The sequence below is a fragment of the Arachis ipaensis genome, chromosome B10 (assembly GCF_000816755.2).
Source record: "Arachis ipaensis cultivar K30076 chromosome B10, Araip1.1, whole genome shotgun sequence".
Lineage (NCBI taxonomy): Eukaryota > Viridiplantae > Streptophyta > Magnoliopsida > Fabales > Fabaceae > Arachis > Arachis ipaensis.
The window spans coordinates 17152845-17175095 of NC_029794.2; the positions used below are offsets into that span (position 1 = coordinate 17152845).

The 22251-nt window shown below is 37.3% G+C and overlaps 3 protein-coding genes and 1 long non-coding RNA gene across 8 annotated transcripts in view; 1 reads left to right on the plus strand and 3 right to left on the minus strand.

The window, feature by feature from the left end:
- Positions 219-3937, plus strand: LOC110268303. 2 transcript variants are annotated; one of them, XR_002356487.1, is made up of 7 exons: positions 219-394; positions 540-630; positions 762-1703; positions 1788-2279; positions 2545-2718; positions 2799-2936; positions 3050-3937. XR_002356487.1 is itself a non-coding variant. In XM_021114309.1 (3 exons), exons 1-3 carry the CDS (start codon positions 2548-2550, stop codon positions 3128-3130), a joined length of 390 nt encoding a protein of 129 aa, XP_020969968.1. In that variant the 5' UTR covers positions 2330-2547; the 3' UTR covers positions 3131-3937. The 2 variants fall into 2 exon arrangements, 1 of the variants encoding a protein (XP_020969968.1); XM_021114309.1 differs by lacking the exons at positions 219-394; positions 540-630; positions 762-1703; positions 1788-2279 and having other exon boundaries at positions 2330-2718.
- LOC107620257 (protein FAR1-RELATED SEQUENCE 5-like) lies at positions 6192-8146 on the minus strand. Its single transcript, XM_016322448.1, has 5 exons — positions 7667-8146; positions 7421-7510; positions 7257-7336; positions 7020-7203; positions 6192-6923 (listed from the first exon to the last, which is right to left on the minus strand). Exons 1-5 carry the CDS (start codon positions 8144-8146, stop codon positions 6192-6194), a joined length of 1566 nt encoding a protein of 521 aa, XP_016177934.1.
- Positions 15508-18412, minus strand: LOC107621752. Of its 3 annotated transcripts, none has more exons than XR_001615929.2 (4): positions 17732-18392; positions 17105-17238; positions 16945-17023; positions 15508-15992 (listed from the first exon to the last, which is right to left on the minus strand). It is a non-coding gene; the product is annotated as an uncharacterized LOC107621752 (long non-coding RNA). The 3 variants fall into 3 exon arrangements; XR_001615930.2 differs by having other exon boundaries at positions 15806-15992; positions 16919-17023; positions 17732-18412; XR_001615928.2 differs by lacking the exon at positions 15508-15992 and having other exon boundaries at positions 16464-17023; positions 17732-18384.
- Positions 19469-22251, minus strand: part of LOC107624516 (probable glucan 1,3-beta-glucosidase A) — a 5109-nt gene continuing 2326 nt past the window's right edge. For both annotated transcript variants that reach the window (XM_016327010.2, XM_016327011.2), the window contains exons 5-10: positions 21969-22127; positions 21604-21773; positions 21353-21508; positions 20465-20817; positions 19997-20176; positions 19469-19771 (exon numbers count right to left, since the gene is read on the minus strand). In XM_016327010.2, the coding sequence (XP_016182496.1) occupies positions 19689-19771; positions 19997-20176; positions 20465-20817; positions 21353-21508; positions 21604-21773; positions 21969-22127 (1101 nt within the window). In that variant the 3' untranslated portion in view covers positions 19469-19688. The remainder of the gene's footprint in view (positions 19772-19996; positions 20177-20464; positions 20818-21352; positions 21509-21603; positions 21774-21968; positions 22128-22251) is intronic.

A 22251-nucleotide genomic window follows, 5' to 3' on the forward strand; every position in this document is an offset into this window, starting at 1 on the left:
TTTCATTAGGCCAACAGCGTGGACATGCAATTGGCTTGCTATTACTTAGTCAACGAAGCCCATTTTGTTAGACTAAGGTGTGTGAGGTTTTCTTTAGTGACATTGCAAGTATCATGTGCTTGTAAGTGTATCAAAGTTCCGCTAAGGTGAAAGGATGTGGGCCAGCTTCAAGTTGTCGAATCAATTGTCAGATTTAGTCACACATACATGAACGGATCTCTTTAAAAGGAATTCAATGTAGAACAGTGGAAGACACATAGTCTAAGAGTAACCTTTCCCTTCTACTCTGGTATCAATTCACTAAGGCAAGGTATCACCAAAAAAAATCAATGGTGGGAATCGATAACTTTGGGTGCGGGATTATCGACTCCCAGGATTTTGAGGCCACTGATGCGTAAGTATTGCTTCCTGTATGTCATTCCTTGCCAATGATGTTGTTACACAACAATTTCCATCTCCCTTCATCACATTCAATGTCAAAATACTCTTGCTCCACTCTATTTATGCGACTTTTGTTATCTATTGAGCCTTTTTTTCAGTGTCGTATCGGCTGTAAAGTTGGCTCCTGTTGACAACATCGTTGTTGATGACGGACCAACAAATCTGAATCTGGAGCTAACCATGAATGTGGTATGGCCATCCTTTTGAAAATTGGATTATGCTATTACTTATTACCTTGTTTTCTCCGAATCAATTCCTAGTGTTTAATTTGTGTTTCTTTGACGGGAACACCTTGTTTTAAATTCTTGGTGATGCAACAGGGCGCTATAGACAGCCCGAGTGAAAACCTCACGGAAGATTCCAAGGTCCCACATGATGACTTAATTTAGATGGCAGTTAGGCTACTAGAGGTTCATCGTTAACCCATTTAATTTTTTCCATTTACAAATGCTTTAACTTTAAGGCTGGATAGCTTTTCGATAGACGACCCACGCATGACATGTGCCTGGGATTGGAACAAAGGCAGCAAATTTTGTCTTGGGTTAAGTAAAGTTAAGGGTGTGCCCCACATGCCGTGGTCCTGTATTCGTCCATTGTGTGTTAATAAAAACATAATGAGACTGAAACTATATTTTGCACAAGCCACTTTTCAAATGATTTGCATGTAACACGTTTTAAACCTAGACTAATGTTCCTTACTGATGTCGAAAGTTTCTTCTTTTTTTGCACCATAGCCATAGAAGATCGACTCCAGGATAGTCACTTTGGAAGAACGGATGTCAGCACTGGAACGACCAATGTTACACACCAAAGTAACGTTAACAGAGCTGCAATCGTTACTAACGAAACAAATGAAGAGTCAAAATACGTCGGGGAGTATGGTATCCATAGCAGCAGTTACCAACCCTAATCTTGGTGGGACCATGTTGGAGTTAATTTAGCCCACAACAATTCATTCGACAACTGCAGCGACTACTCGTTTCAGCTCACGAACGCCAACCGAAAAGATGGTGGAAAAAGGAAAGGGGGTATTGTTGGCCAGCAGCAACTCCTTGCTAGATATCATTGTGCCGAACTCTCCCGATTATGATGACGATGTCATAATCAACGAGGCATTTTTCACTCCGCGTCCCATTACAGCGAAGACCCAGGCTGGATCCCTGAAAGGGACCTTTGCACAGTATTGGTGCTCTGGAGTGCCTAAAAGGACCACTATAAAAGGTACCATTACACATGAATCCGCAGCAGTTGCTAATGATAAGGTATACCATCTTCCCTTTGAATTCTGTAAAATGGTGTTTTAGGAATTGAAACGAATGACTCAGCCATACCAATAATTTGTGCAGGTTTTATGGACCTTTCGAACATGTCTTAGTTTGACTGCACCAGTAAAGTCTGTGAAGTATTCGCGTTACTGGAGAACTGCAACAATCCAGTAAAGAAACCCAAATTGAAACCCGTAGTGTCGAAAGCTATAAACGCAGTAGGCCAACCTTTCATTACTTAGCCCACACTATCCGTTATCACTGGCCATGCCAACATAAGTTCTCCTTCTCTGCAGTATGGAAGTGGTTTTAGACCATATGGGATGTCGAACATAATAGACTCCCCCCGTGTTACTAATTCCACTGGCAAGTCATGCACACACTCTAAATGAATCATATATTACGCATCATGACGTACATTTGTTGTTAGTATTGAGTGGCTGATGTGATACTTTATTTTTGATTGTTTGATTAGGGGTTTCAAATGGTATTCAGGCCAACTGTGCACATGGATTTGACTTATGATGAATGCAAAATGGCTACTTACATTTATGGAAAAACTGATCAGTATTTGTAAGTATACTTATGTGCATATTGCAAATTTAGTACTGTTTAGTTTATTTCTCCATAGAAACCATGGATCACACACGGTATTGTGTGTATGTTGTAACAGGGAAGTGTTGTTTAAATTCTCGACATTAGAAGTCCCTAGAGCAGTGTTCCACTCTCTGTCCCCCATTTACATGCCTAATGTCAATGTGAATTAAATCTAACCCTGCCATATTAAAATTTCTATCTGCCTGGGAAGCTGAAGTGTTTGTCTTTTTGTTTTTGTCAGATTATGAACATCATGTTAATGAGCGCTTCCATGAAAGCTTGTTGTGTTCTTCCTCCTTGTGTTTGGTACACACCTTTCGTGTTTGTCGATGACATTCTTTTTCTGAGGCCGTTGGAAGTTATAATCATGAAATACCTGAACAGATGGATATCGGTGACACCTAAGCTTGAACATGTTAGAAACATAACTCTTTCTTTTTGTACTGCATCTAGAGTACCCAATTTAAGCATACAATGACCTGACTGCATTGATAGGTCTTTGTGCCGGTATGCGAACAAACCTACACATGGTACTTGATGGTTGTGGACGTGAAGCGAGCCACAGTGTACTGCCTAGATGTAACAAGAGCACCTGGATACAAGGAACGGGGGGAGCGCAATATGCAAACTATTGTGAGTATTTTGAAAAGTGGTTTATGATTTTAAAACATGAAAGACTTGGCAACAGGCTGTCGTGGTATTCATGAACATGTTTATGACAACAATTTTCGTTTAACCATATGCAGCTACTTATGCTAGCCCAGATTTTCAAGCTAGACATGAACCTAAAGAGTTTTGTCCATGTTTCCACTGATCCTACCACATGAGGACCAGTACAGTATCCTGAAGGAGTCCCATGCGATCCACAATGGTATACTTCATATTTACTATCAATTATGAAGTGAATTTAAACAATGGTTTATTTAGTGGATTTGGTCAAAGTTAATGACATGGACATAATTTTTGGTTACGTAGTAATGATTCTTGTCTCTGGATGTTGAACTGGCTCCAAACAGAGGGAAAATTCACACTAGCGAACCTTTCTTGTCAAGTTTATCTTCTAACTCATTTTTTTATTTTTTAAATGATATAATCTTCTTCTCACAACTAATCTTGTGTTACTAATGGATGGATCATTTGAAATTAAGGATGAAGACCGCAACAATAATTGTTCTTTTGGACTGCAACGAGGTCAAGGCTGCAGTGGAGTCGAAGGCGGAGGGCGCTTGGACGAAGATACTGCGCACTAAGGAGTTATCCTCTATCATATGAAAGAGATTCAGCGACATTTATATACAACATATTGAAATAGGCTAAGTATCATTTTGGTGCCAATATCGTTTGATGTCGTTGATACCGTTAGGTTGTATTTTGTTTTATTGTTTACATAATCTTGTCTAAGAATATAGGCCTTAATTACCTGCTGATGGCTACTTTTGTGTGTGGATACTAGTGGTCTTGTCGACAGGCTAGAGTACAATCTCCACACTCCCCACTTACATCTTCCTACTATGTGAAGCTGGGTTACTATAAGTTAAATGGGGATATTGCCAATACTAAATAAAGTCTACTTGGTTGCCATTTTATGTATTGTCGGTGATGTATGTGTATCGAATGATGGAAATCGTTTTGAATAGATGTTGTTGTTTTTAGTTTGAAAACAGGGTGTATCCTTACCCATTAAGTAGTGAATGCTTATGAATGTGGTTGACAGTATCGTCACATTTTTTTCTTTTTTATTTTGTTCGCAACTTCGTGATCTCAAAATTAAGATTCAACAAATAAATGAGGAAAGCGATGACGTATTACATTGATGAGAGGGGTAAATCAAATTGTTTGTAGGTACAGGTTTTTAGTTATATATTTAACACCTCCTGTGCTTTTAAATTACCATATAAGCCTCTCAAATAGCATTGAAATTACTAACTTGGTCATCTGTTGAGATAGTGGAGAATAATTTGCAATGTATTTACCACCTTAAATGTCGGGCTTAAAATGTGTAATCTTTCTGGTTATGTGACTATGACTAGCTAATGCAAGTGCAAAAGAGTTCAACTCGATTGGGTTTTGCTGTCAACAATTTTCTTTGCCTATGCTACTTGAAACCGAAGAGAGGCCCTGCTGAGGTGATTTTCTAATGGTTTGCTTAGCTCTTTAGATCATGCATGGATCAGTTACGATTCCTATAAAGTTTTATTTTTTTTATTTTTTTATTATGGCAAGCATAAAATACAGCTTGACAGTGTAACACGACTTAAGTTATGTAAAGAAGCTAGTTTGGCATCAATTTGGACACGCACAACATGTTCGATGCTGATACGCTGCACTAGGAATGGACCGGTTGCATGCCTTTCATGAACTTAATGGCTTCATACCCACAAGAAAGCTCCCTCTTGCATCTTAATACGTCATGCAGTTGAAATTAAATGTGATTGTTTTTAAAGGAATGGAAAACCACATATCACTAGAGCAAATATTGTAGGAAAACAGCTTCAAATAAATTCACATAATAAAAAGGCTATTAGCTGATGCCGAGAAAATGCACCGTGATTAATAGCATAAAAGTTTACTTTCGGGTGAACTACATAAGAATTAGTTTTCACACAACCAAAGTTGTAAAGCCCATCCAGAAGATGGGATAAAATTGTAACAATGTTAACCAATGTAAAGAGAAAACTAATTGGTGACGTGCGCATTGCTACATCATATAACAAAGGATTCTGCATTAGCCATGAATTAACATGTGCAGAAACATGCAACGATATAGTTTCTTTGAAATCATTAGTTGTAATAAACGTGGTCCTTCTAGTCACTACTTTATTACTAATATGAATACTGTGGAAGACATCATCTCAGTTGACTAGACCCTATATTCATCCTTGGTAAAGGGACACAAAGTTTGAATCAACCACCCGACACAGTAGAAGAGTACGAAAAGGATCATCAGTCATCTGCAAGAGAAATTGGATTCGAATCCTGTGCGACGGGTTGAGAAGAATTCTGCCCCGTTAGTAACACCCAACCTCTTTCATGACGCTGTATCAGCAAATGATAAAGCAGGTTGGTTCACAGATGATAAAGTACCAGAAAATTAACACCATCACTAACGACATAAATAAAGAGACGTTGCCATAAGCATATCCAGAAGAAAAATAATAATTCAGTAAAGGGTACCAAGGATGCAATATAAAATCAACATGCCTATTTCCTAAATGAATCGAACAGCTAACATGAAAAATAAAATAACACATGATGTTATTTAAATCAACGCATCTAAAAGATTCCGAACGGAGACTAAGTCACGACTTTCCAACCAGTGCAGATGTCCATATGTTTTTGTCATGTTTTGCGAATAGAAAGAAATACTGCAGTTGCAATGTTAAACATGCAGATTTTAGACACAATACATCAATTTTAATAATAACGAAGCGATAGATATTAATTAGAATTCAAGCAGAGAAATACGACATGGGAAAAATACTAAGAAAGGAACTTGAACTTCAATTCTTCACACAACTGGAATGCCAGTTTAAATTTGTAATTGTCTGATAACTCATAAAACACATTTCTATATGGAATAAAAAAGTAAGGTTACTATTCCGAAGGTGTGAAAAAAGTGTGTATAAAAGAAAATAGTAATAGAAAGATCAGTGCATCATGTCACACTTGATATCACAGAATTCAATATCGTTCGATTTTCAACACCATACCTTGACTTTAACTGTCATATGTCAGACCGTATATATTTCATGAATGTTTAAATTAGAATGTAACCTTTTCTCTCTTGCGTTTCTGTCCTCCTTTGTTGGCATTTTGATTTGTTGTCGCGGCTAGCGTCACCCCGTTAGGTCATCGAGTCCTCCGGTGCCCGAGTTTCCTGCACGAACTTCACTTCCTTTTCTTCTTGGTAGCAGAAGCACCGGCTTGACTGCACCGACCTGTACCTTTAGTTCTAACACGAACTGGGTCCTTCACTCCATTGTCGGTTGTTGTTGCGAGAACATTGATTCTTGGTCGAAGGCCATACTTTATTTCAAGAAAAACCGCATCGGATAAAAGTTTCTTCGAGTAAATCTTAAAGTCATCATCACTCATGCAAGCCACCCGGGCTAACCGCTTGCACAGCTGTAAAAATGCTACCAACCTTGTTCTATATGTCATGCTTTGGTCAGCAGTGCAGTGCTCAATGTTTTCATTTTCGGACTGTATTTTGGCTGTCTTGGACCACCTACGCAAAACTAGGCTTTCAGAAAGTTTCCCTAAGTCTAGCCTTACACACACGGCCATGATGTGCACACATGGAATACCAAACGAATCCATCCGCATACACGTGCAGCTAAAGCTGTTGGAAATAGGCTCCCTACAGACCTGCCAGGTCATGTTAGGCCTCCGATACTTTTGGATAGTATATATATGCGGGTGCACTGTTTCATTAATTTCAGATATTCTCACACGGACACAACGTTTCAGGCTTTCCTGAAATCTAACGAACATCTCACGAGTGAACTTGGTCCACCCTGACTTTTCCAACTCAACAAACTCGGTTTGTAAAATAAGTGTACCATACCAAGAGTGAAATTCCAGCTCATCCTCGTTGTCCCAAAGAAAATCGACACACCTCTAAAAATTTGTAACAAATTCCAACACACCATACCTGCTCTCAACAAACCTCCCATGTTTGGCGTAGAGTGATTCGCACCTAGAAGTTGTCCGTACCCCAGCTGTTGCCCATGTGTACTTTTTCACATACAAGTCCTTCACCCAGTCAACGTCGCCAACACCATACTCATGGATCATGGAGGCCCAATGCGCTTCAAACTCATCAATTTCCATATCATCCAACATGCAATGTCGAAATAGTTGTGTGAATCCCGGGTCACAGATGTTCGATGTTGCATTTCTAAAAAAAGATGCCAAGTGCATAACCGATGATGCGCCTCAAGAAAAACCGACTGAATCGCCAACTGCATGGCTGGGTCACCATCGGTGACAACAGATTGCGGTGCCTTTCCTTGCATGCATTCCAAAAATTGCTGAAGGACCCAAATGTAAGATTCATGTGACTCGCATGAAACCATGGCCGTTCCAAAAACGTAGGTCTAGTTGTGGTGGTTTACTCCGGAGAACACAACAACAGGGAGGTTATACTTGTTACGACCGTACGTAGCATCAAATGCTAGCACATCGCCGAACACGGAATAATCTTCCTGACAACGACCGTCGCTCCAAAACAAGTTGCACAGGTGTTGGCCTACCCCCACCTTATACCTCCAAAACATTCTCTCATCCATATGTGCCAGACCTTCCAAGTACCTTATAGTTGCATTTACGTCCCCACCCTAGAGCCCTCGTTGCTTCCGTACCTCATTATACATATCTTGCTTTGTAAATGTAACCAGGTTGAAACTCACAAGTTGTGGTGCAAATGACTTATAAATCTTTGGAATGCTAATCCCAATCTCCCTCATGCTTGTTAGCTGAGCAACTTCTACCTCAGATATCTTCCTATGTGACCGTAGATAATCCACAAGCTTGCCGAACGCTAGTTCATGATTATGCTCCTCGACGAAACGCGACACGTACCACTTCCCACTACCGTCTTTCCGCTTTATCCTCATCTCGGCAAGACATCTGCATCGGGTTACAACCTTATGATCCCTTTTGCGATCAACCTTTTCCAACAACTTCTTCTCTTGAAACCCTTGCCTGTTACAAACGAACATGTACCTCACAATCTCACTGAAAGTGTTTCTAACCGTCTTATCGCGCATTGAGGAAAAGCCCTTTAGTCGGCTGTAGTTGTTATAGAAGCTGCTTGCCTCCTCAGGTGTAGAAAACTCCATTTCAAGGATATGTTCGGCTCGCAACCCTTCCAAACCCAAAAAACCCTACACAGTTGAAGCCCCATGACGTTAGGGATTTTTGCTAGTAAATAATTTTATAAAAATAGTCGCATTGTAGATATAGATTCTAAACCAACAGAAATCCCTTCGTGCAAACGTTTTGGTTGTCACAAGTAACAAACCCCTAAATAAATTGATAACCGAAGTATTTAAATCTCGGGTCGTCTTCTCAAGGAACTACAGGGAAGTATGTTCTTATTATCGATTATGGAGATTGTAAATCGGGGTTTTGAAGATGAGGAGTAAGTAATTTAAATTGCAATTGAAATAAGTAAAAAGACTGTAAAGCAAATAAATAACTGTAAAATAAACTTTTGGCAAGGTATGAGAAATTAGAAGTCCTATCCTAGTTATCCTTATCAATGATGATGAAAATTGAATCTTAATTCCACTTAGTTAGCCTTTACTTAAAGTAAAGAAAAGTCAAGTGACTAATTAGTTAGATCTTCAAATCCTAGTTAATCCCTAAGGAAAGATTGGGATTATTGAAGTTCAATTCAATTAGCAAAGATAACAATTATCAATCATGTTTGAGTTTGATAACTCCTGAGTTACTGATTTCTTAACCAAGACCAAAAAGGAAAAAGTAAATCTACCGGAATAAAAATGTCTTCAGATTGGAAGCAACAGTAATATAAATAAAAGAGAGCAATAATAAACTGAAATACCACAAATAACATTAATCAAAAGAATAATCTGTAACATAGAAGAATTCATAAATTAAATTGAGAAAATAAATAAAAAGGAATATTGAACCTGTGATGAAGAAGAAATAATCCTAAATCCTAAAACTAAATCCTAAGAGAGAGGAGGGAACCTCTCTCCCTAAAAACTACATCTAATCCTAAAATTGTGAATTATGAAAGCATGTTATCATGAATGAATGGATTCTCCCACTTTATAGCCTCTAATCTGTATTTTCTGGGCCGAGAACTGGGTCAGAAACAGCCCAGAAATCGCTGGAGAAGAAATCTGCCACGCTGATTTTCGGAACTGCGACGTGTCCGCGTGGAGCACGCGTTCGCGTCGCCTAGTGTTAGGGCAACTATGGCATATTATATATCAAATCGAAGCCCCGGACGTTAGCTTTCCAACGCAATTGGAACCGTGTCATTTGGACCTCTGTAGCTAAAGTTATAGCCGTTTGAGTGCGAAGAGGTTAGGTTGGACAGCTTAGCAATTTCTCCAACTTCTTGTATTCCTTCCACTTTTGCATGCTTCCTTTCCATCCTTTGAGCCATTCCTGCCTTGTAATCTCTGAAATCACTTAACACACATATCAAGGCATCTAATGGTAATAAGAGAGGATTAAACATAGGGAACTTAAGGTCAAAGAAGCATGTTTTCAATCAAAGCACATAACTAGGAAGGCAAATGTAAAACCATGCAAATAGTATGAATAAGTGGGTAAAGAGTTGATAAAACCCACTCAATTGAGTACAAGATAAACCATAAAATAGCAATTTATCAACTTCCCCACACTTAAACAATAGCATGTCCTCATGCTAAGCTCAAGAGAAGCTATAAAGGAATGAAGAGGAAAGTAAGAATGCATGAAATGCAACCTATCTGTATGAATGCAACTACATGCAAAGTGTTTCTACCTACTTGGTTAAAAGTAAATAAATTCTCCAAGAATAAATATGAACTGGAATTCACTAATTCAAATCATAAAAATGAAGTACAAGTGAACTTGCAGAAGAAAATAGCTCATGAAAGCAAGGAACAAGGGATTGAGCATCGAACCCTCACTGGTAGTGTATACACTATAATCACTCAAGTGTTTTAGATTCGATTCTCTCAATTCTCTACTAAACTTGCTTTCTAAGACTTGCTCTTCATCTAACAATTAACATAAATTTAATGCACAGATACACATATCAAGAGGTCTTTTAAGGGTTGTAATGGGGTTAAGGTCAAGGTAGGATTGTATTTGGCCAAGTGGACTAAAATTTGAATCCTTAATTAACTTAAACTTTCCACCTAACTTTAGACAATCCATGTAATCATAGTACCACATCCAACTATCCATTAACCATGTTTTCCACATATTCATGCATTCTAATTTCAAGTACAGTGCATATGCATTGTTTTCACCACTTACTTTTGGGTATTTTGTCCCCTTTCTACTTAATTGCTCTTTTTTCTTTTCTTTTTCTCATTTTTTTCTTTTTTTTTAATATTTTTTTTTCTTTTCTTTTATTTTTCTTAATGCATATGATTAAATTATTGGATGCATGAATCATGTCCTAAATATTTTTTTTACATTTTCAGAAAATTCTAACATACTCAATTCTCAAACCAAATATTTCCAAATTCAACTTTCCCACACTTAATTCATAAGCACTCTCACTAGTCTAAGCTAACCAAGGATTCAAATTAAGAATATTATTATTTTCCGCTTAGAGTTAATGATGTGCTAAAGTAAAGAATAAAAGGGGTAAAATAGGCTCAAATTGGTTTGCAAAGGATAATGAAAGGTTAAGGCCATATGGGTATGTAAGCTTAGTGAAACAAAGGCCTCAATCATGTAAGTGTATGCGTACATCAAATAATAAAAATATAGAATTAAGCAAGACAAAGATCACAATTTTAGAGAGAAAAATACACACTAAAACAGAATATTGGTTGATAAAATGCAACCAATTTAAATAAGCTCAAAATCTCACTGGTTTTGTGTGTTCGAGCTCTAAACCATGTTCCAATATAATATTTCTTCAAACAAGTGTAACATTAAATTTTATTCAAATTAGTGAAATGCTCTTAAAAGGTTTCTTGAAAAAGAAAATATTACTTCAACCAAGTGGTAAAATATGCATAAAATCAAATAATCATGCAATCAAATTTGTAAATGCAACAACCAACAAGGAAAATAAATCATTGGTGTTGAGATAGAAGAGTGACTAACCCATGGAGATCGGTATCGACCTCCCCACACTTAAAGATTGCACCGTCCTCGGTGCATGCTGAGATGTACAAGTGGATGGGTCTCTCCAACTGTTGTGCTGATGGACTTGTTTGTCTTCACATGTAAACGTCTTCCGGTTCCTTTCCGGGTGGCCATCCTGAAAGAAAAGGGAAGAAAAGTAACCCAGAAATAGAGATAAGAAAATAAATGAACTATGGGTGGATTAATGCCAAATGAAAAGGGTCTCATTTACATGGAAGCTTCAACATGTACGTGAGAAAATAATAGAAGCCATGGCATACCAGTGGTACAAAATTTGTAACAATGGGGAAGAGTGTGGGTAATGAAAATATCAATATAAGTTCATGTCAATGCAAATGAAGTGCAAGTATCATAAAAGATTGGCATTGGAAGATAATTAATATCATCCCATAGTGTAAAACAAGTCACTAAGCACCAAAATAATTCAAGAAAAGATGCAACAGTTAAATAAGAAAATCAACACCAAAGAAAAATAATGAATTTAGAAAAGAAAAGAAAAATATGCACTAAATTAAAATACAATGAATGAAATATTCAAATAAATTAAGTAAAATATAATGAAAGTGAAAAGGAGTGAGAAGTGAAAGAAATAAAGTAAGAAAGAAAGAAGAAAAGATAGAAGAAATTAGGATTAGAAAAGATAAGAAAAATAAGGATTTGGAGAAGAAAAGATAAGATATTTTGGCTGATCTGGATATTCTGTGCACCGCATGTGACACGGACGCGTGGGTGACGCGGTCGCGTGGTGCGCGATAAGGTCAGGTGACGCGGACGCATGGGTCACGCGATCGCGTGACCTGATTTGTGCGATTGGCCCAAGTGCAGCCTCGCGATCGCACAACTCTCTGTTCGAAACTTGGTATTGCCAAAATCCAGGGTGACGCGGTCGCGTGGTCGACGCGATCGCGTGAGTGGCCATCATGGGGATATGACGCAGACGCGTGAGCCATGCGTCCGCGAGGTAAGGCGTGTGCAATCAGCACCAGTCCAGCACCACTCTCGCACAACTTTCGGTCGTGCACCCTTTCTTACGTCGATTTCCAGGTCACGCGGCCGCGTGAGTGACGCGGATGCGTGGGAGGCAGGTTCCCCATGTGACACGGACACATCAGCGACGTGGTCGCGTGGGATGAATTGTGCTAAAGGCATGCCTCCAGCCACGCTATCGCGTGACTCTCTGTTCGATTTTTCTTCTTCACAACGCACATGTGACGCGGACGCGTCAGCGACGCTGCCGCGTCGCGTGCGTGCTTTTTTTTTATGCATGAAAAATGCAGAATGTAATGCTAATATGAATGTTATGCAAAACTCCAGGTTCAATACAATAAAATAAAATAAAACTCAAAAACAAATAAAACTAAATAAAAATTGTAAGAGGAACAATCATACCATAGTGGGTTGTCTCCCACCTAGCACTTTTAGTTAAAGTCCTTAAGTTAGACATTTGATGAGCTTCCTGTTATGGTGGCTTGTGCTTGAACTCATCCAGAAATCTCCACCAATGTTTGTAATTCCAATGGCCTCCGGGATCCCAAACTAGGCGCAGAAAGCCTTCAAGTAAGTTAAAGCAAGTGACAAGGCCCCAAGAGTGTTGATTTCTAGATTGAATTCTGGGGTCCCAGACCTTGCCTTTGCACCCATCTTCTAGTTGATTATCATGATTCCATCTGGGTGGTTTAGTCTTAGAATTCTCACTGAAGCGTCCAAACAACTTCCCAGACCCATTCAATTGAGCTCTACGCCAACCTTTGCATTTAAACTTAAAGCTTCCAACCATAATGAACATTGCAGGACAATTCTTACCACTGACCATCTTCCTCTTACTCTTAATGTCACAAAGAGCTCTAAGTTGACCATCCGTCTCCAGTAGCCCATATTCAAGTGGAATTAGAAAGCTAAGGAATATGAATTTTACCCACTTGAATGTTGTGAAGGATGATGGCAACTTAGGGGGAGGGGTCTCCAATAACTTTGGCAAGGTGATTCCAAGCTCCACTCCCTTGTGCTCTTTGACAACTTCCACCTCTTTGCAAGCTTCTTCAATTTCAACATCTTCCTCTTGGTAGCTTTCTTCCAATTCAATCTCTTCTTCATTGCTTACTGAGGGCATGGGAGGCTGTGCTTCTTCTTCTTTAATCTCCATCTCTTGATCGACCTCTTCCAAGTCCTTAATCATGATATGCCTTAGAGGTTGTACACCCTCCTCAGCATCAATTTCAATCGCCTTGGAAGGAGGTTCTATAACCTGACTTTCCCATGGAGGTTCAGCATCTCCTAAGTCTGCAACCACTTCTTTCTCTTCAATAATTACAGCTTCCTCCACTTGTTTCAGTACAAAGTCATGCTCCGTACTGTCCATTGGAGTTTCTAGTATCTCCTTTATGCTACGCTCTTTTATTGATTCTCCACATGTAGCCATAGGAGTTCCTTGAGTGTCCGAACGTCGGGAAGCTAATTGATTTATTGCTTGATTCAATTGATGAAGTGTGGCATTAAATTTGTCAAATGTTTCCTTGAGTCGCTCCGTTGATTCTTGGGGTGATGGAGATGGACATGATGTATAGGGAGGTGGTGGTTCTTGGGAGTAATTGTGTTGGAATGAGTGTGGTTCTATGTATGGTTCATTTGGCTCATAAGGTGGTTGGTATGGTGGATACGGGTTATGGTCATATGGAGGTGAATGGTGGTAGTTGGCTTGTGAGTGTGGTGGTTTAAAGCTATGTTGAGGAGGTTTATAGGCATATGATGGGGGTCCATCATATCTATCATCTTGGTATGCCCCCTGGAATGGCTCTTGACTATAGTAATTTGGTGGGTGTTGGTTGTCACGGAAGGGTCCACCATAACTATTGTCTTGGTATGCATCGTGGAATGGTCTTTGTCTGTGATAGTTAGGAAGGTGTTGTTGCCTAAAGGGTTGATCAGATCCTCGTGGCTCCTTCCATCTCTGGTTGTTCTGACCTTGATGTATGTTCCTGTTATAGCTTCCATTCCTTTCAACAGCATTAGAACCAAACTCAAAGCGAAAGGGGTGAGAACTCATAGTTAGTTAATAAAAATTTAAAAACAAAAATAAAAGCAAATTTGAAATTTGAAGTTTAAAATTTGAAATTTGAAATTTGAAATTTTGAATTTTAAATTTTGAAAATTGAATTTTTAAAATTGAAAATTGATTTTTTTTTTTAAATAAGATAGGATAAGATAAAAAATTTTAAAATAAAAATCTGAAAAAAAATTTTTCGAAAAAATCAATTTAAAAGTAAATATTTACAATAACCAATAATAAGGCACACGTTTGCAATTCCCTGGGAACGGCGCCATTTTGACGTTAGGGATTTTTGCTAGTAAAGAATTTTATAAAAATAGTCGCGTTGTAGATATAGATTCTAAACCAATAGAAATCCCTTCGTGCAAACGTTTTGGTTGTCACAAGTAACAAACCCCTAAATAAATTGATAACCAAAGTATTTAAACCTCGGGTCGTCTTCTCAAGGAACTGCAGGGAAGTATGTTCTTATTATCGGTTATGGAGATTGTAAATCAGGGTTTTGAAGATGAGGAGCATGTAATTTAAATTGTAATTGAAATAAGTAAAAAGACTGTAAAGCAAATAAATAACTGTAAAATAAATTTTTGGCAAGGTATGAGAAATTAGAAGTCCTATCCTAGTTATCCTTATCAATGATAATGAAAATTGAATCTTAATTCCACTTAGTTAGCCTTTACTTAAAGTAAAGAAAAGTCAAGTGACTAATTAGTTAGATCTTCAAATCCTATTTAATCCCTAAGGAAAGATTGGGATTATTGAATTTCAATTCAATTAGCAAAGATAACAATTATCAATCATGTTTGAGTTTGATAACTCCTGAGTTACTGATTTCTTAACCAAGACCAAAAAGGGAAAAGTAAATCTACCGGAATAAAAATGTCTTCAGATTGGAAGCAACAGTAATATAAATAAAAGAGAGCAATAATAAACTGAAATACCTCAAATAACATTAATCAAAAGAATAATCTGTAACATAGAAGAATTCATAAATTAAATTGAGAAAATAAATAAAAAGGAATATTGAACCTGTGATGAAGAAGAAATAATCCTAAATCCTAAAACTAAATCCTAAGAGAGAGGAGGGAATCTCTCTCCCTAAAAACTACATCTAATCCTAAAATTGTGAATTATGAAAGCATGTTATCATGAATGAATGGATTCCCCCACTTTATAGCCTCTAATCTGTATTTTCTGGGTCGAGAACTGGGTCAGAAACAGCCCAGAAATCGCTGGAGAAGAAATCTGCCACGCTGATTTTTGGATGAAGCATGCGTTCGCGTTGCCTAGCGTCAGGTCAACTATGGCATATTATATATCAAATCGAAGCCCCGGACGTTAGTTTTCCAACGCAACTAGAACCGCGTCATTTGGACTTCTGTAGCTAAAGTTATAGCCGTTTGAGTGCGAAGAGGTCAGGCTGGACAACTTAGCAATTTCTCCAACTTCTTGTATTCCTTCCACTTTTGCATGCTTCCTTTCCATCCTCTGAGCCATTCCTGTCCTGTAATCTCTGAAATCAATTAACACACATATCAAGGCATCTAATGGTAATAAGAGAGGATTAAACATAGGGAACTTAAGGTCAAAGAAGCATGTTTTCAATCAAAGCACATAATTAGGAAGGCAAATGTAAAACCATGCAAATAGTATGAATAAGTGGGTAAAGAGTTGATAAAATCCACTCAATTGAGCATAAGATAAACCATAAAATAGCGGTTTATCACCCCACTGCATTCCCAGTCGGATAAGTCAGGGTCTGCCTCCACTCCCGTATCAAACATTGTCTCCTGAAAGAAAAAATTACATTTCGTTATCTTTGTGGATGTATCTGAAATGCATTCTTATCCTGTGACGGTAAGTCATTCATGTACCAACATTTATACTACTTCACAAAACTGGTGTTAAATAACATATCAAAGTGTATCAAATCTATCTAACATGAAAATCTTAGATATTAAATAATATTGAAATTATATGATCAAAACTGATATAGTAATAAAGAATAATGGGGTAATCCATTCAACGGTATAAACTTCAACAAAATAATTCTTAGTTTATTATTAAATTGTTTTAATATGCTTTTCTAAAATTATGCTTATGCATACTGCTTAAACTTTTATTTTCTAGTATGGTCAGTGTAAAATGTTTTTTGGACTTATCTAATTACGTCTATTCTTTCGGATAGTCATTTTCACAAGTGGATGTAATATATATTTTTTCTGTTTATACAAGTTAAAGAATATAGACTTAAAATTTTCACACAAAAATTAACATATATTTTGTGATGTGGGAAAAAATATAAATCCTCAATGAGAGCACAGATGTATTATTATATATGCTGTGTTATATTTTTTTTTTATTTTATCCCCCTAACTTCAAGTAAATATCTGTCCCGGTCTATCCAGCTTTTTCACATACTGCAGCCGCGCCCTCCTTAACAAAAAGAAAACCACCCTACCTTTTATCCTAGATATCGGATCCGTGACATTATCCTCAGCAGAGAAAATAATATTTCTCGGAACATAATTCTCGTACCTACTACCCATACTAACAACTCCGTAATCAGTCTGCCCAAACTCATTTATGAAATTCGAAAAACGACACGGCTACGAATTCCAAATTAACTACGACAACAAATCTAAAAGCACATATCCAGCTACTTCTAATCAACCCCCACTCTATACATATGAATTACAAGGTAAACACATCATACATGTTGATTCGAAACACCAATATTACCATCCATCCAGTAATCCCCAACTAGTTCATTCCACATATGCGGCTCCTCGCCAAACTTGCTGGTTGATGCCATTATTATCTGCAAGACACATAATTCTACCTATAAGAAACCATGAATTATAGACATAACAGATTTCTTGTACACAGTGACAACACTCACCTTTGCTGTCTTCTACCACCATATCCCGTGATCAATGAAAATATATTCCAAATTTTTGGCTCAGACACCCTTCGTTTCCCAAATTGTACGCAATCCAAGCCACTTGCCACAACCTCACAGCCTCCAAATGCCAACTACACCCACAAATTTCCAATAACAGCACAGGCATTACAGATACAGCACCAACATGCATACACACTACACCTAACCTACTGACATTCCTATCAATACCATTTTACGATAAACTTGAGCAACAAATAACATAATCCATAAATTAGATTTAAAGGATTATCTCAAAGTCGACGTCTATATCTTGAAAGGGATCAAACAAATTCGAGGGTCAGAGATGACATTAGGGAACAAACTCAATGCGGTCATGTTTTCCAGCAACAAAAAAATTGGCTCACTCATATGTTTACCTAGAAATTGAAGTCAAACCAACAAATTCAGGTCATTATAATTTTGAACAAAAAATTTAATTATGATAACTTTCAATCGCAAAAATATTATCCAATTCAACTAAGACAAAACATTACTTCATTAACAAATTAAATTTTCACCAACAGATTCAAGATACGTAAATGAAATTGAAAAAAAAAAAAAGAAACATGGCCAATGGACGCTCACTTGCCCAGAAAGCTACTGACGGCAAAGGTAGATGAGATACTAAATTGATGGGAGAAGCAAAATGACAACAACGACCACCACCCCACGGACCCGTTGCTGGTTTTGTCTACTGCAGCTGCCGGGAAAGCGATAGCAGGAAGGCAGCAAATGACCTTCAGACCGTCACGCCCTACCGCGGCGAGCTTCACGCGGCAACGGTGAGCGACGACCTTCACTAAAAAACGGTGTGTCCCCGGGTAAGAACTAAGCAATCTGTCGACGCCGACACGGGTTGCATGCGACACCGAAAACTACCGTGATTGAGGTGACGCAGCCTCAGGGAGACAGTGTCAGCAAAGGCACACACAGAGAAGAGAGACGATGAGGGGTGAGGCCAGCCTCCGAAACTCCACGGGTGGGTTGTCACCAAAACATTAGGGAACTGGTTGGGTTTTGAAAACGACAACGTTTTCCATTAATGAGCAAAAATAATTTACCATTTTCCCACCATCCCTCCCTGCATCATTTCTATAACATGCTTCATTGTTTTCCCCTAACTGGATCACCAACACTACCATTATTTCAAAAATGGCAGCAATGATACAAAGGCCTGCAATAAACAAACCCGACTAAAATTTCAAACGTGCACACATTCCTTGAATTTTGCTCGTTAGGCCCAGTGCCTCCTGACCAAAAACAATAAAATAAAGTCCAATGGCTTCAGATAGTATACCAGCTGGCTCAGATGAATTTTGGCTTTATTTTGCTTTTAAGCTGATCAGAGATCATTGCCCTTGTGGTCACTTTTCATTTTATTGCAGGGACATTAAAGATATTACACATGTTATAAGACAAAAATTTAACTGGTAGCCTTACCATACGTGGATCATCAGAGTTCTAAAAAAGTAGACTGGATCATTAAAAAACTTTTTAATATTATATAATATAAAAAATACGAATTGAGACTCAATCCTACTCGACTAACTCACAGATTAATCTGTTCCACGCTCAATCCTACCCGATTGGATTGAAACAGGTTGGGTATCCGCGGATAAGGTTGTCGTAACCCCTAGACTGACGTGAGGGATGACAATCACCGACTAGTGACAACCTGCCACTACCAAGCTTGTAAAAGAGTCTACTGTAGTGGGTCAAAATATTGTTTTTAATAGGAATCGAATCGGTGGGCCTTGGAAACGTTTTAATGAATCTATTGAAATGGAGAGCCAGGGTTTATTTGGGCTATGTGATATTTGGACTTGCATATTTTTGCTCTGATGAGAATATGAGATTGTTTTTGTTTTCCATATAATACAACTAAAATTGAATATTAATGCATTATAGAATTGGATAAAAACTCATAGACACCAAAGAATTGACCTTAATACATTATGTAGAACTGGTGTATTAATACAAACTTGAACATTACTTTTTATGAATAGTCGAGACACATTGAAATTGACTATCAATTCGGAGAGACCCATCCGTGATAAATTAATGATAATATAAAACATATTTTAATAAGTATTACATTGTTTAAAAATTAATTAAAAAATATATAAATTAATATTAAATTTGATGTATTTTTATTTAAAATATTTTGTAATATAAAATTTTTTTATATTCAAGTTGTGTACAGGGGGAGAGGGATTTCACATAACTCTATGTATTATACTTTGTTATTTGGTTACAACGCAGTTAGAAGTAGTTATTAGACTCAGTTAGTTATTCTAACTACTTTTCCCTCATACTTGTACGGAACCAAATCAATAGAATTGCAACTTTTCCATTCCAATTATTTTCAATGTAAAATATTACCTCCCAGTTTTATTTGAATGAAATGCTATATTGAAAATTATGCCTGAAAATACATCACTCTATGAATCCATCTAAATGAACAAGATGGAAAAGTTTATGAGAAAAAAATAATTGCATCGAATCAAATATGCTTTCATCGCAGGCTAAGGCGAAGGTTGTTTCACAAAAAAGGGAGACAAAAGCAGGTGAATGCCAATCCTATCAATCCAAAAATGTTAAATCTCTGTTTGCTGGGTGATTTGCCTGCATAAATAAATAGGCACATTAATCTTCTACTTTTTTTAAAAGTTTAATTTTGATCGTATCTGATCCTGATCCTTTTTATGACCATTTAAGCAGTCAATGTAAAAGATAATTATTTTGTGATGTGCATTATGTAAAACTGTTTAACAGTGAATCCAAATTAAATTCTTGTTTTAATATATCGTAAAATTTATAGAGTGCCGCCAAATTTATGATGTTAATTACCTAACTGAAGATAGTTGCTCCTAACGTTCCACTCAAAATCCCAGTGCTGTCTGTCATTTTTTATTGTCCAGTAACACCATCCAAAGGAAGCTGCATTGTAAACTTCTAACTGTGCCCTTCCGAAATCTTGATAATCCTTTTGCGATCCGCTCGTCACATTCCACTCATTCACCCACTCTCCTGAAAAGAATAATGATATTTGTAAATACTATGTGTCGATCGACAATGGGAAACTCATAGTAATGAGCAGGGAATCAAGAGGTTTCAAAAGTCAAGGTTTATGGCTAGAGATCGGTTATTTGTACTCACTTCTGTTCCGTACATTATACCATCCCTCCACCACATGATGAATCTAATGGTGGAGGGAAGTGTGTCAACTTGGTATACCAAACAAAATATGTACATAAACATTTCACAGTGAAACATAATAATATAGCCTCAAACAAGTACTAGAGAGAGTTGTCTTACCAATAAAAACAAGTGGGCTATTTGAACTATTCAAGGCCTTGAGTTGACCTTCCCGGCTATTGTATATGTACTGTATGTTATCGCCGACGCTCATATTAACAAAATACGCGTCGAAGAGGTTGTAGTAATGCAAATCCAAAACTGTGTTATGAGATCCTATGTTGGCTTGGTAAAGTTCCATAGGATCTGCCATGCCAATTCTTTGGCACATTATTACATAAGCTGTTGAAGAGTGTTTTCTAACAATTTGGTAGCCCTGTTTGTAATAAGAAACTAAAGTATCTAATGGAACTGTTCCGGCAGACGGTTCATTTAGAAGCTCAATTCCCAGCAAAGCAGGATTCCTTGCATATCTGTAAAACGAAATCTCTATTCAGTAAGGATATCGGCAGATCGCATGAATTCACATAGCAGATCTTAAATGAGTCCATGTCATTTTCCTAGTAGAGAGAAGTATTTATTAAATAAAAAAAAAAGTTAAAAAAAGAACAAAAGTCAGCAATGATGAACTTTAAGATGAGCTTTGTCTATTTTCTAACCAGGAACAAAAAAGGACAATCTAGAATGAAGGAATTGCTATTCCAAAGGAAACTAGGATCTAAATGATATTTTTTACTTTGGATGAGAATCTCACTGGCTACTACAACACCAACTGTATATCTTGTTCAGTGTTTCAATGCTAAAAATCTCTTTCTATTCATGTAAAAAAGGGTTAATACTCATATTTGTCCCTAAAAGATAACTCATTTTTCAAATTGATCCTCGAAAGATTTTGTTAGTCATATTAGTCAAGGACGAATTTGAGTATTAACCCCTAATGCTCAACATAGAAGTTGGTTATTCTATAATAAGAAAAATATCAAACATATTCACACACTTTAAACTTACCTAGAAACTAAAAATTCAATAACATTCAACGACTGTTGAATGTTATCTGGAGAATCAGGCCAGCCGGTGAATCCATCTCTGCTTGCACTATGTTCCATCCCATTTTGGGAACCAGGAGCAGCATGAAGATCAATTATGCATTTTATATCATATTCTCTGCACCAAAATAATCATTTATATTCTCAGAAAGAAAAAATACAGTTCCAATTGTGCTAAAACTTTTAGGATAATATAGTTAAAATAGCACTTACTGTGCCCATAAAAATGCATTATCTAGAGCATCAAGACTTCCTCCAATAAAAGGACTCGGAGGATCAGGATCGAAAGCAATCCACCACCCAACTGGTATCCTCACAGTGTTTATTCCGTGTTTATATAGAAATTTGAAATCCTCAATGGTGATAAAGGTATTTCTATGTCTCTGCAGTCACAGAAAGTTGAGCAATCAATATAGGAAACACAATCTTTTACTTGATTTTGCAAGTAAATAAAATAGCCAAGAAACTTCTAACTTGCATGTTATAGCTTTTTCTAACAAAATATATATATATATGTTCAACAAAAGGATCCTTTTTGCCATTTATGTGAAGAAAATATTTGAACAATATGATTTTACCTTAAGAACATCTTTCGCACGATCATGTCCATATCCATTTGCTAGCTGGTAATCTCCATGTAAATTATTCGACAAAATTGTCATGTCAAATGTGGCAGCATTATCATCCCATCCTGGTGAACCCGGGTAATCTGCTGTAAGCTGACCATCTGTTGTAGCCTATAAATATAGCGGTACATTCAATCATGTGAATCTGTTAAAAGTTTAATGTCAATATGATTTTACATAGTAAAATAGAGCTTGATTGATATACAGCACTATCAATATAAAATGTTTTATCCTA